This window comes from Bos indicus x Bos taurus, chromosome 27 (assembly GCF_003369695.1).
Source record: "Bos indicus x Bos taurus breed Angus x Brahman F1 hybrid chromosome 27, Bos_hybrid_MaternalHap_v2.0, whole genome shotgun sequence".
In the NCBI taxonomy this organism is placed as follows: Eukaryota; Metazoa; Chordata; class Mammalia; order Artiodactyla; family Bovidae; genus Bos; species Bos indicus x Bos taurus.
Window position 1 is genome coordinate 33,707,682 of NC_040102.1, and position 16,681 is coordinate 33,724,362.

At 37.8% G+C, this 16,681-nt stretch overlaps 2 protein-coding genes across 2 annotated transcripts in view; both read left to right on the forward strand.

The window, feature by feature from the left end:
* ADAM9 (ADAM metallopeptidase domain 9) overlaps positions 1-4,226 on the forward strand; it is a 92,638-nt gene extending 88,412 nt beyond the window's left edge. The window contains exons 21-22 of the mRNA XM_027530150.1: positions 1,210-1,277; positions 2,841-4,226. Of these exons, the coding sequence (XP_027385951.1) occupies positions 1,210-1,277; positions 2,841-2,940 (168 nt within the window). The 3' untranslated portion in view covers positions 2,941-4,226. The remainder of the gene's footprint in view (positions 1-1,209; positions 1,278-2,840) is intronic.
* A 3,788-nt stretch (positions 4,227-8,014) lies between these two features.
* The window catches only part of ADAM32 (ADAM metallopeptidase domain 32), a 168,805-nt gene continuing 160,138 nt past the window's right edge, over positions 8,015-16,681 (forward strand). The window contains exon 1 of the mRNA XM_027530051.1: positions 8,015-8,093. Within this exon, the coding sequence (XP_027385852.1) occupies positions 8,036-8,093 (58 nt within the window). The 5' untranslated portion in view covers positions 8,015-8,035. The remainder of the gene's footprint in view (positions 8,094-16,681) is intronic.

A 16,681-nucleotide genomic window follows, 5' to 3' on the forward strand; every position in this document is an offset into this window, starting at 1 on the left:
ACTCTAGTATTCTGGCCTGGAGAATTCCATGGACTGTATAGTCCAGGGGGTTGCAAAGGGTTGAACACAACTGAGTGCCTTTCACTTTCACTTTCAGACATATCACGTTATATAAGTTTCAGGTGTACAACGTGGTTCAATATTTGTACACAGTATGAAATGAGCACCACAGTAAGTTACACATTTTTTCCCCTTGTGATGAGAACTTTTAAGGTTTACACGCTTAGCAGTTTTCAAATATGCAATGAAGTATTATTACCTGTAGTCACCATGGTGTACCTTACATCCCTATGACTTATTTTATAACTGGAAATTATTATCTTTAACCACCTTCATCTGTTTTTACCCATTTCCCTCTCTGCCCTCTGTCGTCCCAATCTATTCTCTGTATCTAAGCATTTGGGTTTTTTTGTTTATTTTTAGAGTCCACATATAAGTGAGATCATACAATATTTGTCCTTCTCTGTCTGACTCATTTCACTTAGCTTGAATGCCTGTAGTCCATCCATGTTGTCACAAATGGCAAGATGGCGTTTTGTTTGGTGGTTGAATAATATTCGTGCATATGTACATGTGTTTGCCACAGATGGACCCTTAGACTCTTCCATATATTGGCTATCATAATTAATGCTGCAATGAACATGGGGTGCAGATAATTATACAAGTCAGTGTTCCATTTTCTTTGGGTAAATACTCAGAAGTAGAATTACTGGATCATATGGTAGTCATGTTTTTAATATTTTGAGGAACCTCCATACTGTTTTCTATGGTAGCTGTACCAATTTATATTCACATCAACAGTGCACAAAAGTTCCCTGTTTTCCACATCGAAATCAAGGGTATTTGAAAATTAATGGTATTTACAGTACTAGTTAGGTACTGTGTACGTTTGGCAATACATTTTTGGAAGGTTTTATTTAAAATATATTGACCTAGGAAATATTAATATGTTACCTTTTAACTAATGGAGTTGATCAGGGCCAAGATAATACTTTGTTATTATTGAATTTAAAAACTATAGCTTAAAAGGATTAAATATTCCACACTCAGTAGCACAGATATGTTGAATACGCAAAATATTTTAAATGTTAAGATTATAAGTCATCTATTCATTGATTTTTAAATAGATTATTTTTATGTGGAAAATAACCTATATAGAAAATATATTGATGAGTGCATTGTGGTAATAACTTTTTTTTTTCTTTTTAGCCTGTACAAACAAACAGATTTCCAGTACCAACTTACGGAGCCAGGCAGCCTCAGCAGTACCCATCAAGGTCTGAAGTGAATTCACTTAGATTACTTGACCAGGATAGAACCCAGGGTTAATGTTTCAATAGTTCCCTTGTATTTTAATGTAATTTAAGACATGGTATTTATTGCCAACAGTATAGATAAAGCACAGTTTGCAGAAAAGTTTTTAAGAGGTTTTATTTTTGTCATATTAATGAAGTGTCAGAATGAAATTTTAAAGAGGCCCCAACAAGACACTGAACAGCTGCTGTAGCCTCTGGTATCCATAAGATTCAGAAGCAAGGACCTTTATAATAACCAGCAATGGCGAATCACATAGGTTTGACTAGACCTCCCATTAGGAACAGCTAGAAAAGCTAGACAATATAAGAAAATATGAAGGCATCAGAAAACTACTAAAGAAATGAAGGATTATTTTTTAAGGTCCAGGAGAGGAAGGTATTCCACAGCTGAGGATGACCTCAGCTGTGGGGACCATTTTTCTGTCCTAGATTGTGTCTACCTATTCTGCATGGGCGAGGATAGAAAGCTGAGGAGAGCTTTCAACAAACTAGGGCTGAGAGGACAAAAACTGGAGCCCTGCCAGGGAGATGGTACCCTAGCAAATATCCCAGGCTTTGTGTTGGGACCCAGGGGCAAGGGTGAATCAGACCCTCGACTTATTTCCTACAGGTTTGGTTGTTTTCTTTCACTGTTTGCCTCCAATTTAAAATAGCATAATTGGTAAAGAATCCTGCAGTGCAGGAGACGCTGGTTTGATTCCTGGGTCATGAAGATCCACTGGAGAAGGGATGGGCTACCCATTCCAGTATTCTTGGCCTTCCCTGGTGGCTCAGCTGGTAAAGAATCAGCCTGCAATGCAGGAGACCTGGGTTCGATCCCTGGGTTGGGAAGATCCCCTGGAGAAGAGAAAGGCTACCCATTCCAGGATTCTGGCCTGGAGAATTCCATGGACTCTATAGTCCATGGGTTGCAAAGAGTTGGATATGACTGAGCAACTTTCACTTTCACTATCTCAATTTACAAAGCTAGACATACAAGAAAAGAAAATGTGACTAAAACCAAGAAAATGTACTCAGAGGGTATCCAGTTAATAGAGTTTATTAGGTACAGACTTTAAAGTAGCTATGATGATCATATCACAGAATTAATAGTCAAGTTTGAGAATTTCACACAGAACTAGATGTACTGAACTTAAAAACCTAAAAAAATAAATCAAATGGAAATTCTAGAACTGAAAAGCACAAGAAAAATGAAGGACTCAATGTATGGGCTTAGCATCAACAAGAAAGGAGAAGATTTTATTATAAACATTGCATAAAATACTTCTTACCCCTCCCTACCCCCCCAAAAGTCCTTCAAATTATGATTGAATTGCACACTGAGTAGTGTCCTCCAGTATAATCTTTATTATGCAATAAGAATGCACTGAAATCCAAGTGAACATCAGGAGAAGAATATATAAATTGTGAAACAGATGCTCACCAGGCAAAATTCAGTGATGGTTTTAAGAATGGCGTTATGAATGTAGCTTTATTTCATTCAGTTGAGACATATGATTAACTGTCTTTTTTACCTCTTCACAGGCCACCTCCACCACAGCCCAAAGAATCATTTCAGGGAAATTTAGTTCCAGCTCGTCCTGCTCCTCCGCCTCCACCTCCTTTATATAGTTCCCTCACTTGATTTTTTTTTTTTAGCCTTTCATTTTGCAGACATCTTCAGGGAACTGAGCTAATACTTTTTTTTTTCCTGATATTTTCTTGAAAAGCCTTTCTTCCTGCTGCAATTATGAATGAAAAACAAAATACCACAAAACAGACTTTATTAATACAGAAAAACAGAACTTGAGTAGTGGGAAATGAGAAATAGAAGAAATGCAGTAAAGCCAGGGAATTCAGAATAACATTTTCATTTCCATTACTGAATACATTTTATTCAGTCATCTGTGAGGTTAATGTACCTGACATGAATTATGTTATTTTGAACATGTTATTATAATGATTTTCAAATTAACTGTATTGTTTCAAGTTTTGTCATTATGTGCTTAAATGTAACTCTGAATTTTGACCTTAGTTATCATTAGTGTAGTTTCTTGTTGAACATGTAATAATCTAATACCTGTGAAAACTAATTAGCTGCCAATTAATATTTAATATTTTTAATCTTGCACAGACTAATAATCATCATACATTAGAATTTTGTGTATCTCATTCATTACATGAATAAAGGAATACTCTATTCAGAAGAATGCACAAAATACACAATTAAGATATCATAATACTATTTAAAAAGTACAAAAACACACTAAAAGTGTGTATGTGTATACATACACACAGTTGTTATCTTCCATTTTTATGAACATTCTATGGATAAATGCTTCTATGGATTCTATGGACAATGGATTCCATGGATCTATCTATGGATAATGAATATTAGCCAAGTTAATTTAAAAATAGAATTTCTATTGTGAATCATGTTAAAACACAGCATCCTTTTACAGTAGCATCATTTTAAATAAATTATAAACTTTAAGGTACGAAGTATTTAATAGAACTAATCAGATATGCTGTTGATTCATAGCTGTAATAAAAAGCAGGAGCAATTATAATATCTTCAATCAATTGAGCTATCATAAAACCACTTGAGAATCTCATGAGCACTTTAAGTCCAAAATCTGAAACTTCAAAGATTGCTATTAATATACTTTTGAATGTTTACATTTACTAAGGTGTGCTTGATAATGTCTCTGTTGATTCTAATATTTTTCAAGAAATTAGGCTGGAGAAATAAAGAGAAGTGTTTTTAGATAAGTGCAAGAAAACTAGTGGTATCTGCGAATTGTTGTCTCAGCTGTGATAAAAAGTGAATTTTTACTATGGAAGAAATGGTATGAATGATGAAAATTTAAGCACCTAAAATTTTTTCACAACCTTTCATAATAAAGTTTATTAATAAGTTTATTAACTGAATTTCTTTAGTTTTTTAAAAAATTTTTGGTTTGTGTATATATATATATACATACAAACATAAGATTTACAATAAATAAAATACTTGAAATTCTGATTTGTGTTGTCCATTAACTTCTTAAATACTCAGCTATTTATAACCTTATTCATTAAAACATACTAGTTTTAGATAAAACTACTAGTCAAATGTTTATAGATACTATCTCACTAATTTTCAAGACTTCTGGCAAATTGTGAACAAAGGCTTTTGGTTTGAAAAAGCCTTGAAAAACAGATTGGTTTTGAAGAAGACACATATCTTAGTCCTCTGAAGATGGTACTTTATGTTAACAATCAGATATATAATAAAATTGTAAACAATCCCAAATAGTCTTCAATTTAATCTCTGAATGAATTAATATACAACTAAAATGTTTTGTGTTTGTCACTGATATAGTTCCACAAATTTTGCCATTGTAGTTCATATCACTGAAATTTTACAGTTAGTAAATATTAACACTGCAACTTAAAACTTTCTCAGGATTAAGTAATTCCTTGGATCTTTGAATGTTTAGGATTGTTTTTTTTTTTTCTGGCTGCACCACAGGTCAGGTAGAATCTTAGCCCTCTGACCAGGGATCGAACCCATGCCCCCTGCAGGGGAAGCATGCAATCTTAATTGCTGGACCATGAGGGAATAAGCTATTCTAAAAGATTATTTGATCAGCCTGAACTTCTTTTGCTTTTATATGCATTTTTACATATTTTATATGCTTTTTTTTTTCCATGTAGGTTTGTCCTTGATTTATCTTGGATTGTTATTTTAAAAGTTGTAAAATTTCTTGGTCATAGATGCCACTTCAAAATTTGAAAATATTAAAGGTATTCTTTGCCATCTGCTAAAGATGTTTTAATAATCAAGGATAAATTATATGTAAGTTTGGTGTCACTGTATGGCTATGTTCACAGACTTATTATGTTGTTCAAGATACTACATTTTCCCTTTCTGTCAGGCAAATGCCTGGGTCTACTAACTATATGCTGCTAAGTCGCTTCAGTCGTGTCCGACTCTGTGCAACCCCATAGACGGCAGCCCACCAGGGTCCACTGTCCCTGAGATTCTTCAGGCAAGAACACTGGAGTGGGTTGCCATTTCCTTCTCCAATGCATGAAAGTGAAAAGTAAAAGTGAAGTCGCTCAGTCGTGTCCGACTCTTAGCGACCCAATGGACTGCAGCCTACCAGGCTCCTCAGTCCATGGGATTTGCCAGGCAAGAATACTGGAGTGGGCTGCCATTTGCATTCTCCGACTAACTATATAGTTAAGCACAATCCAGGTTTTCTTAAGCACAGAACAGATTTTATAAAAGTCTATAAATGTTTACTGAAACTACTATCTTGCAGGTACCATATTAGATCATGTGACATATAAATTCTGGATAGGACATGCCTTCCATTATAGAGAGAGCCATATACATAAATAAGAATAAAGTCTGCTTTTTAAAAGATTTAAACAGGAAAGAGTAAGGAGGGGAAAACAAATGGGATACTGAAAATTCATTCAAAATATTTAGCACCAATTAACAAGTCAAAGCATTTAGTATAACAGTTCTAATACTGTGAAGCGAGGTGAAACCAGCTTTTGGCTCAACTACACCCAAAAACTAAGATCATGGCATCTGGTCCCATTGCTTCATGGGAAATAGATGGGGAAACAGTGGAAGCAGTGTCAGACTTTATTTTTCTGGGCTCCAAAATCACTGTAGATGGTGATTGCAGCCATGAAATTAAAAGACGCTTACTCCTTGGAAGGAAAGTTACGACCAACCTTGACAGCATATTCAAAAGCAGAGACATTACTTTGCCAACAAAGGTCCGTCTAGTCAAGGCTTTGGTTTTTCCTGTGGTCATGTATGGATGTGAGAGTTGGACTGTGAAGAAAGCTGAGCGCCAAAGAATTGATGCTTTTGAAATGTGGTGTTGGAGAAGACTCTTGAGAGTCCCTTGGACTGCAAGGAGATCCAACCAGTCCATTCTAAAGGAGATCAGCCCTGGGATTTCTTTGGAAGGAATGATGTTGAAGCTGAAACTCCAGTACTTTGGCCACCTGATGTGAAGAGTTGACTCATTGGAAAAGACTCTGATGCTGGGAGGGATTGGGGGCAGGAGGAGAAGGGGACGACAGAGGATGAGATGGCTGGATGGCATCACCGACTCGATGGACATGAGTTTGGGTGAACTGCGGGAGTTGGTGATGGACAGGGAGGCCTGGCGTGCTGCAATTCATGGGGTCGCAAAGAGTCGGACACGACTGAGCGACTGAACTGAACTGACACCCAAAAAGAAGTGTTTGTATAGCATTGGTTGTTTCTGTTGAGGTGCAAGTTAGTGTTTACTGTTGACCCTTGAACCACGTGGGTTTGAACTGCACAGATTCACTTACCAGTGATTTTTTTTATTCCCAATAAAAATACTGTGACACTCTGTATCTGCAGGCTCGCATCCGTGGATTCAACTAACCGCAAGTGGCAAACCAGTTCAGTATCCATGGTTGGTTGAATCTTCAGAGATGGAAACCAGAGGGCCAATTTTGGGACTTGAGCATCTGGGCATTTTGGTATCCACCGGGGGTGCTGGAACCAATCTCCCCATGCATATAGAGAGGCCAACTGATTTTATTGCCATGTTTCTGCTCATTCTGTTCTTTTTCAGGCTGAAATAACCTTGTTGAAAGCCTTTGCGTCCATAAAATCGCATTTCCACTGTGAGTTTACATGTGGGGTTTTTCCAAGTGAATTTTCTGTTACCACCGGAGCTTTTCGTTTGTGTACCTGCCATTCTGTTAATTGATGTGAGAGACAACTCGTTCTTTGGGATTTGAAAAGAATTAAAAGATAGTGCATAGAGGTAGAGATTGGGTAGTGAGTCTGGGAGGGAGGAGGTCTTGCAGTCCAAGGTAAGAAGGCAATTTTCATTCAGGAAAGATCTGAAGTCGTAAGTGGTCCTAGCATAGGGGATGAGAGGAAAAGAGGCAGCAGCCCGAGCTACAAATTTAGAAAATTTTGAATACTCTGTTGTGGAATGTGGGTAGAATTTTCTACTGGAACATATGTACTGAAATTATGGGCAGGAATCTTGTCCATCTCTTTCATTACCTGAGTATTCATTGTATCCAGAAGTGAACTCAACAAGGGCAGGCCATTATATGAATTTTAGCCAATGGTCTGTGAACCACATGGAAAGTAGACGCAGCCTGGTTACAAGGTGTATTTGGGCAGTGGATATAGAAAGTGTCATGGCAGATGCTTTGTGACGATACCAAAACCTAGTCACTTCCCCCTTTTTTTGGAATTCTTTTTTTTTTTTAATCTGCCCTTCTTAAAATTAAAAAACCCCGATTTTAGTAAATATGAATGCGTAACTCGTGTGTGTGCGCGCACAGTTTTATATCCTTTTTATCCAGCAAGTCGTGTCTGATAACAAAACAGCGGACAATAAATATGTTAGTCCTTTTAGGTCCATCCACAAGAAGCAAAAGGTTTGTGGGAGGACGATGACCGCGACGGAGAGGGCTGGGGTGATCTGGAACCTTCAGATAACTGGGGTTGGGGGTGGGGGCATCGGGCCGTCGAGAAGGGCGGGCTGTCCGCCAAAGAGCGCAACAGAGGCCAGAACGCAAGGACTGGAGAGCCGGCGCGCCCCTCGGGCGACTGGTGGGCGGGGCGCTGAGTCCCAGCTGTTGCGTAGGTAGTCTCGCGAGAACGCGGCTCACCGAAGGCCAACGGTCGAAGGGTTTAGTGTCCTCTCAAAAAAAAAAAGCCCAGAAGTCACGCTATGATCCGCTTAATGATATTGCTAGCGGGTCTTCGTGGCTTGCTAACGTCAAGACCCGGTAAGCCCATGGATGCCCTGTGACTCCGGTGTGGGGAGTGAGAAGGTTTTTCTTTTCCTTCTTTACAGGCGTAACCTGCTTGGGTCACACTGCGCGGCACCTGGACACTTAAGTCCCTTTCCTCGTTTTTGGTTTCTTTTGCCCACCAGGGAACCGGGCTGTTTTTAGGCGCTGCGTAGTAATAGAGAAGGGACTCCTGAGAGAGGAAGGTGATTTTAATAAGCTCAAGGACAAATCTCTGATGCCCTGACTCTAAATCTGAACTGGGGGCCTCCCCTTTTTGTAGTTCTGTTACACACTACCTCAAAATTTCTTGCACTCAAAAGCACTCCAAAAACTTCATGAACTCAGACTCCAAAAAACTGATCTTCCTCAGATATCATCTGCTCCAGTAAAATAACTTGCCCTCTGTACAATAATAGTTTGTCCTGCAAAAAATGTATACAGAAAATGTATACATATACAAAAAAATGTCAGTTTTTGGAATTGTGCAAGATGGAGCCGCTTATGTCATGTCTACACTCTGGTCATCATGTTGACTTCTCCCGTGGTGGGAGTTTCAGTAGCTACAAAACCACTCAAAGGATATTATCTACAGCTCAGAATATTATCTCTAGCTCTTGAAGAGGAACTGAAGGTCCTTGACCGTTTTTAATCGCCGAACTATTATTATTTTTTCTTGCTTGACTACTTTGCTTTTGTATTTCCACACCCCCCCCCCCCCCCCCCCCCCCCCCCGATTAAATTTCTTCTTTGGCTACAGTTTTTCTGTAGACAAGAGGTAGGCAGAAGACATGGAAAGGAAGACTGTCCTGGGAAGACTCATAGGGTCCTGCTCAGTGACAGTAATAGACCTATTATGTGTTAATGTAAGTAACACATTTAAAAATGAAAACTCTGTTTTCCAAAACAAAGAATTTAGAGTGGTGTTGTGAATCTGCTTAAAAGTTTTGGTTTAATAGATGACAGCTAGATTCTCAGATCTACTTCTGCATATTTGAAGTATATGTGGTTGGGAAAGGGAGAAGTATTTTATGAGCCTTTTCAGGTAGTTACCAGTATTCCCCTTTGGCTGCTATACCAAATACACACTTGATAAATGGTAAAGGTTAGTTACAACGTGGAATGAACTTTTCTTAATATGTTAAGATCCACTGGTCTATTTTGAACTTTAGTGGATATTTTACCCATTAAAAAATGTATTATCTTTGTTTTTAAATTATTTTAAATTGTAATAAAATATAAAAAACATAAAATTTGCCATCTTCAACCATTTAAAAAAATGAATGAACTTTATTTTTAGAGTGTTTTAGGTCCATAGCAAAACTGAAAGGTACAGAAATTTCCTATATACTCCCTGTCCCCACGTGTAGTCTCCGCTGTAGACATCCTGCAACCGCAGTCGTATATTTGTTACAATTTATGATCCCACACTGACACATCATTATCACCCCATATCTACAGTTTACCTTAGGGTTCACTTTTGATGTATATTCTATGGATTTTGACATATATAGAATGACATGTATCCACCAGAGTAGCTTCTCTCCCCTAAAAATCCCGTGTTTCACTGATTCAGCTCTCCCTTCCCTCTTAAGTCCTGACAACCACTGATCTTTTTACTATTTCCATCAGTTTTACCTTTTCCATAATGTCATATGGTTGAAATCTTACAGTTTGTTGCCCTTTCAGATTGACTTCTTTCACTTAGTAATATGCATTTATTGTTCTTTCATGTCTTCCTAGGGCTCTATAGCTTATTTCTTTGTAACACTGAGTGATATTCCATTGTCTGTATATACCAGTGTATTTATCCATTTACCTACTAAAAGACATCTTGGTTGCTTTTAAGATTTGATAGTAAATAATGAAGCTACTATAAATATCTGTGTACAAGTTTTTGTTTGGACATAAGATTTCAACTCCTTTTGGGTAAATACCAAGGAGTGCTTTTGCTGGATCATATAATAAGAATATATTTAGTTTTGTAAACTATCCTCCAAAGTGGCTATGCTATTTTATAGTCTCATCAGCAGTGAATGAAAGTTCCTTCTCACATCTTTGCCAGCATTTTGTGTTGTCATTGTTCTTCAGTTTGCCATTCTAATAGGTATAGAATGGTCATAATCTCTATGACTATATAATGTCATAGTCTCTAGTGACATATGATGTAGAACATTACTCTTCTTCTTATTTACCATCTATATATCTTCTTTGATGAGGTGTCCAAGTATTTTGCCCATTTTAAAGTTTTTTTTTTTTTTAATTACTGTTGAGCTTTAAGAGATCCTTGTATTTTTCTGGGCTCCAAAATCACTGCAAATGGTGACTGCAGCCATGAAATTAAAAGACGCTTACTCCTTGGAAGGAAAGTTATGACCAACCTAGATAGCATATTCAAAAACAGAGACATTACTCTGCCAACAAAGGTTCGTCTAGTCAAGGCTATGGTTTTTCCTGTGGTCATGTATGGATGTGAGAGTTGGACTGTGAAGAAGGCTGAGCTCTGAAAAATTGATGCTTTTGAAATGTGGTGTTGGAGAAGACTCTTGAGAGTCCCTTGGACTGCAAGGAGATCCAACTGGTCCATTCTGAAGGAGATCAGCCCTGGGATTTCTTTGGAAGGAATGATGCTGAAGCTGAAACTCCAGTACTTTGGCCACCTGATGTGAAGAGTTGACTCATTGGAAAAGACTCAGATGCTGGGAGGGATTGGGGGCAAGAGGAGAAGGGGATGACAGAGGATGAGATGGCTGGATGGCATCACTGACTCGATGGACGTGAGTCTGCGTGAACGCCGGGAGTTGGTGATGGACAGGGAGGCCTGGTGTGCTGCAATTCATGGGGTCGCAAAGAGTTGGACACGACTGAGTGACTAATCTGATCTGTGTATTTTGGATAACAGTTTTTTATCAGGTGTGACTTTTGAAGATGTTTTTCTCCTAGTTTGTAACTTCTCATTCTCTTGATGGTGTCTTTCACAGAGCAAAAGTTTTTAATTTTAATGAAGTCCAGTTTATCAATTATTTTCTCATGCATCATGTCTTTGGTGTTATATCTAAGAAGTCGTTGCCTTACCAATGATCATCTAGGTTCACTCTTACATTAAGGAGTTTTATAATTTTGCATTTTACATTTAGATCTATGATTCATTTCAGGTGTTAAAGCCTGTGTCTAGATTATTTGTTTTGCATTTTGAAATCCATTTGTTATAGTATTTTTTTAAGACTATCTTTGCTCCATTATGTTGTCTTTTCCTATGTCAGAGATCAATTGATTGTATTTATATAGGTACTTTTCTGGGATCTCTGTTCTGTTTGACCTTTTTGTGTGTTCTCTTGCCAAAATTACACTACCTTGATTACTGGAGCTTTACTATAAGTCTTTAAGTCACATAGTGACAGTTGTTTGATTTTCTTCTTCTTCAGTATTGAGTTTGTTTTTTGGGATCTTTTGCCTCATAAATTTTAGAGTCAGTTTATTGATAACCACAAAATATCGTGGTGGGGTTTTGATTGGGATTGCACTGAATCTATAGAACAAGTTGGGGAAAGATTGACATTTTGAACTTTTTGTTTGCTATTTGTCATCAAAGTTTTGTAGTTTTCCTCATAGAGATCTTACTCATATTTCATTAGATTTATAGCTAAGTATTTATTTAACTTTTGGGGATGCTAATGTACATGACATTGTGTTTTAAATGTCAAATTCTAGTGCTCATTTCTGGTATATAGAAAGTGAATGACATTTGTATATTAACCTTTTATGCTGCAAATTTGCTGTCTTAACCATTTTTAAGTGTATAGTTAAGCAGTGGTGAGTATATTCACATTGTTCTATAACATCTTTCTGGGAGCCTTTTCATTTTGCAAAACTGAAGCCCTATACCCATTAAACAAGTAATTAAAAATTGTGATAAAATATATGTAACATAAAATTTACCATTGTAACCCTTTTTCACTGATATTGCGTATTTGCTGTTTTAAGTAGAAGCTGATTAAAACATCTGTATTCAGTTTTCACTTTATTTTTATAGATTCTCTTTTTTCCCCGGCTTTACCTTAGGTTTTATACTTTTATATAGTTTTCTGTTACTAATTAATGTGCTTTTGTTTCAGTACAGAGAACTGTAACATTTCTTGTGAGGCCATTCTCCTTTAACTTTTGTGAAATTGTTTATCTCTCCTTCAATTCTGAAGGACAGCTTTGCTGGGCATGGTATTTTTAGGTGGAATTTTTTCTTTCAGTACTATATATTGAATGTATTATCCCACTCCATTCTGGTCTGCAAGGTTTCACTGAAAAATCCACTGATAGTCTTATGGGAGTCTGCTTGTACATAATATTTTGTGTTTCTCTTGCTGCTTTCTTGAGAGTCTCTCTTTGTCTCTACTTTTGGGCAGTTTACAATGTATGTCAGTGTAATTCTCTTTGAATTCCTTTTTTGGCTTTCTAGATTTAGATGTTAATTTTTTTACCCCAGGTGAGAGAAATTTTCAGTCATTACCTCTTTGAATAAGTTCTGCCCTCCACCCTGATTTATTTTCCTTCTATGACTTCTATAATGTGTATACTGCTCTGCTTGATTGTGTCCCATATATCCATGAATCTGTCTTCACTCTTTTTCATTCATTTCATTCTTTCTTTCATTCGTAAAAAATATTTTGCTCCTCTGATTAGATGAATTCTCTTGATCTGTCTACAGGTTTTCTGATCCTTTCTTTCACTTGATCTAGTCTGCTCTTGAATCCCTCTATTGAAAATTTCAATTCCGTTATTGTATTCTTCAGCTCTCTGATTTCTATTTTTTACTGATTCTAAAGGGTGTCAGACTTTATTTTTTTGGGCTCCAAAATCACTGCAGATGGTAATTGCAGCCATGAAATTAAAAGACCCTTACTCCTTGGAAGAAAAGTTATGACCAACCTAGATAGCATATTCAAAAACAGAGACATTACTTTGCCAACAAAGGTCCGTCTAGTCAAGGCTGTGGTTTTTCCTGTGGTCATGTATGGATGTGAGAGTTGGACTGTGAAGAAAGCTGAGTGCCGAAGAATTGATGCTTTTGAACTGTGGTGTTGGAGAAGACTCTTTTGGGTCCCTTGCACTGCAAGGAGATCCAGCCAGTACATTGTGAAGGAGATCAGCCCTAGGATTTCTTTGGAAGGAATGATGTTGAAGCTGAAACTCCAGTACTTTGGCCACCTGATGTGAAGAGTTGACTCATTGGAAAAGACTCTGATGCTGGGAGGGATTGGGGGCAGGAGGAGAAGGGGACGACAGAGGATGAGATGGCTGGATGGCATCACTGACTTGATGGATGTGAGTCTGAGTGAACTGCGGGAGTTGGTGATGGACAGGGAGGCCTGGCGTGCTGCGATTCATGGGGTCGTGAAGAGTCGGACACGACTGACTGAACTGAACTGAACTGACTGATGAACTCCTTATTGCCAAATTCAGACTTAAATTGAAGAAATTAGGGTAAACCACTAGACCATTCAGGTATGACCTAAATCAAATCCCTTATGATTATACAGTGGAAGTGAGAAATAGATTTAACGGACTAGATCTGATAGATAGAGTGCCTGATGAACTATGGATGGAGGTTCATGACACTGTACAGGAGACAGGGATCAAGACCATCCCCATGGAAAAGAAATGCAGAAAAGCAAAATGGCTGTCCGGGGAGGCCTTACATAGCTGTGAAAAGAAGAGAAGAGAAAAGCAAAGGAGAAAAGGAAAGATATAAGCATCTGAATGCAGAGTTCCAAAGAATAGCAAGGAGAGATAATCAAGCCTTCCTCAGTGATCAATGCAAAGAAATAGAGGAAAACAACAGAATGGGAAAGACTAGAGATCTCTTCAAGAAAATTAGACATACCAAAGGAACATTTAATGCAAAGATGGGCTCGATAAAGGACAGAAGAAAGTAGGAAGCAGAAGATATTAAAAGAGGTGACAAGAAGACACAGAAGAACTGTACAAAAAAAATCTTCACGACCCAGAGAGTCACGATGGTGTGATCACTCACCTAGAGGCAGATATCCTGGAATGTGAAGTCAAGTGGGCCTTAGAAAGCATCACTATGAACAAAGCTAGTAGAGGTGATGGAATTCCAGTTGAGCTATTTCAAATCCTGAAAGATGATGCTGTAGAAGTGCTGCACTCAATATGCCAGCAAATTTGGAAAACTCAGCAGTGGCCACAGGACTGGAAAAGGTCAGTTTTCATTCCAATCCCAAAGAAAGGCAATGCCAAAGAATGCTCAAACTACCACACAATTGTACTCGTCTCACACACTAGTAAAGTAATGCTCAAAATTCTCCAAGCCAGGCTTCAGCAATACATGAACCGTAAACTTCCAGATGTTCAAGCTGATTTTAGGAAAGGCAGAGGGACCAGAGATCAAATTGCCAACATCCACTGGATCATCAAAAAAGCAAAAGAGAGTTCCATTAAAACATGTATTTCTGCTTTATTGACTATGCTAAAGCCTTTGACTGTGTGGATCACAATAAACTGTGGAAAATTCTGAAAGAGATGGGAATACCAGACCACCTGATCTGCCTCTTGAGAAATTTGTATGCAGGTCAGGAAGCAACAGTTAGAACTGGACATGGAACAACAGACTGGTTCCAAATAGGAAAAGGAGTACATCAAGGCTGTATATTGTCACCCTGTTTATTTAACTTATATGCAGAGTACATCATGAGAAACGCTGGACTGGAAGAAACACAAGCTGGAATCAAGATTGCCGGGAGAAATATCAGTAACCTCAGATATGCAGATGACACCACCCTTATGGCAGAAAGTGAAGAGGAACTAAAAAGCCTGTTGATGAAAGTGAAAGTGGAGAGTGAAAAAGTTGGCTTTAAAGCTCAACATTCAGAAAACGAAGGTCATGGCATCTGGTCCCATCACTTCATGGGAAATAGATGGGGAAAGAATGGGTGACATTATTTTTCTGGGCTCCAAAATCACTGCAGATGGTGACTGAAGCCATAAAATTAAAAGACACTTACTCCTTGGAAGGAAAGTTATGACCAACCTAGATAGCATATTCAAAAGCAGAGACATTACTTTGCCAACAAAGTTTCTTCTAGTCAAGGGTATGCTTTTCCCAGTGGTCATGTATGGATGTGAGTTGGACTGTGAAGAAAGCTGAGTGCCGAAGAATTGATGCTTTTGAACTGTGGTGTTGGAGAAGACTCTTGAGAGTCCCTTGGACTGCAAGGAGGTCCAACCAGTCCTTTCTAAAGGACATCAGTCCTGGGTGTTCTTTGGAAGGACTGATGCCAAAGCTGAAACTCCAATACTTTGGCCACCTGATGTGAAGAGTTGACTGATTGGAAAAGACTCTGATGCTTGGAGGGATTGGGGGCAGGAGGAGAAGGGGACGACAGAGGATGAGATGGCTGGATGGCATCACTGACTTGATGGACATGAGTTTGGGGAACTTCCGGAGTTGGTTATGGACAGAGAGGCATGGCGTGCTGCAATTCATGGGATTGGAAAGAGTCAGACACAACTGAGCGACTGAACTTAACTGAATGATTAGTGCCATTGAACATCTTTTAATATGTATTGGGCATTTGTATATCTTTTTTGGAGAAATGAGTATTCACAAGTTCTTTGCCCCTTTAAAAAAATTAGGTTTTTCATTTTGCTGTTGATTTAGGAGTTCCTCTTACATTCTGGATACTAGACCTTCAGTCAAGTGATTTGCAGATATTTTTTTCTCATGCTATAGTTTGTCTTCACTGTCTTGTGAATGTTGCATGACTCACAAAAGTTTTAAGTTATGATGATAGGACCTAATATATGTGTATATATATTTTTTTCTTTTGTTGCTTATGGTTTTAGTGTCATATCTAAGAACAGGTTCAATAATTATTGACTCTTGGCTAATTCTGCTTCAGTTTTATGTTCCCTACCACTTCCTCTATTAGGCAAATTATAAATATTCTATCATTTTATTATCTAAATATTTAAGTATATATATCTAAATGACAAAATATAATTTTGAAATATAACCACAGTATCATGATCATGGCTTAGAAATTAATGACAGTTTCTTATATCATCCAGTTTTCAGTCTGTGTCCAAATTTTCAATTGTTTCATGAGTGTAATAATTTTCCTTACAGTTTGTAATCACCAAGAAACAATGTCCACACATTGCTTGAATCAGCATCCAAAATATACACTCATTGAGTTGGCTCCTCCCTACTCCATTTTATTTAGTGTCTGGTTTTTAGTACCATGTTGATAACTGATAATTCCGAATTTATATTTCTTCTCTTGCACTCTTTAGGCAGCCTATGAGATGATTTCCAATGTTTCTCACATCCTGGGACTCATGCCCTTGTGTAACCCCCTCCTCTTAAATGTAAACTATGTTTTATGATTTGTTTCTAGTGGATAAAATGTGGTCAATGGATGTCTTTTCTGAGATTAGAATATAGGATGACTGTGTCTTTTTCCTGGGTGCTCACTTTCAATCTCTTTTTCTGATCCCTTATTCTGGGGGAAGTAAGTTGTCATATTGTGAGTATCCTTATAGAGAGGTCTTTTGAGATTTCTCATGAA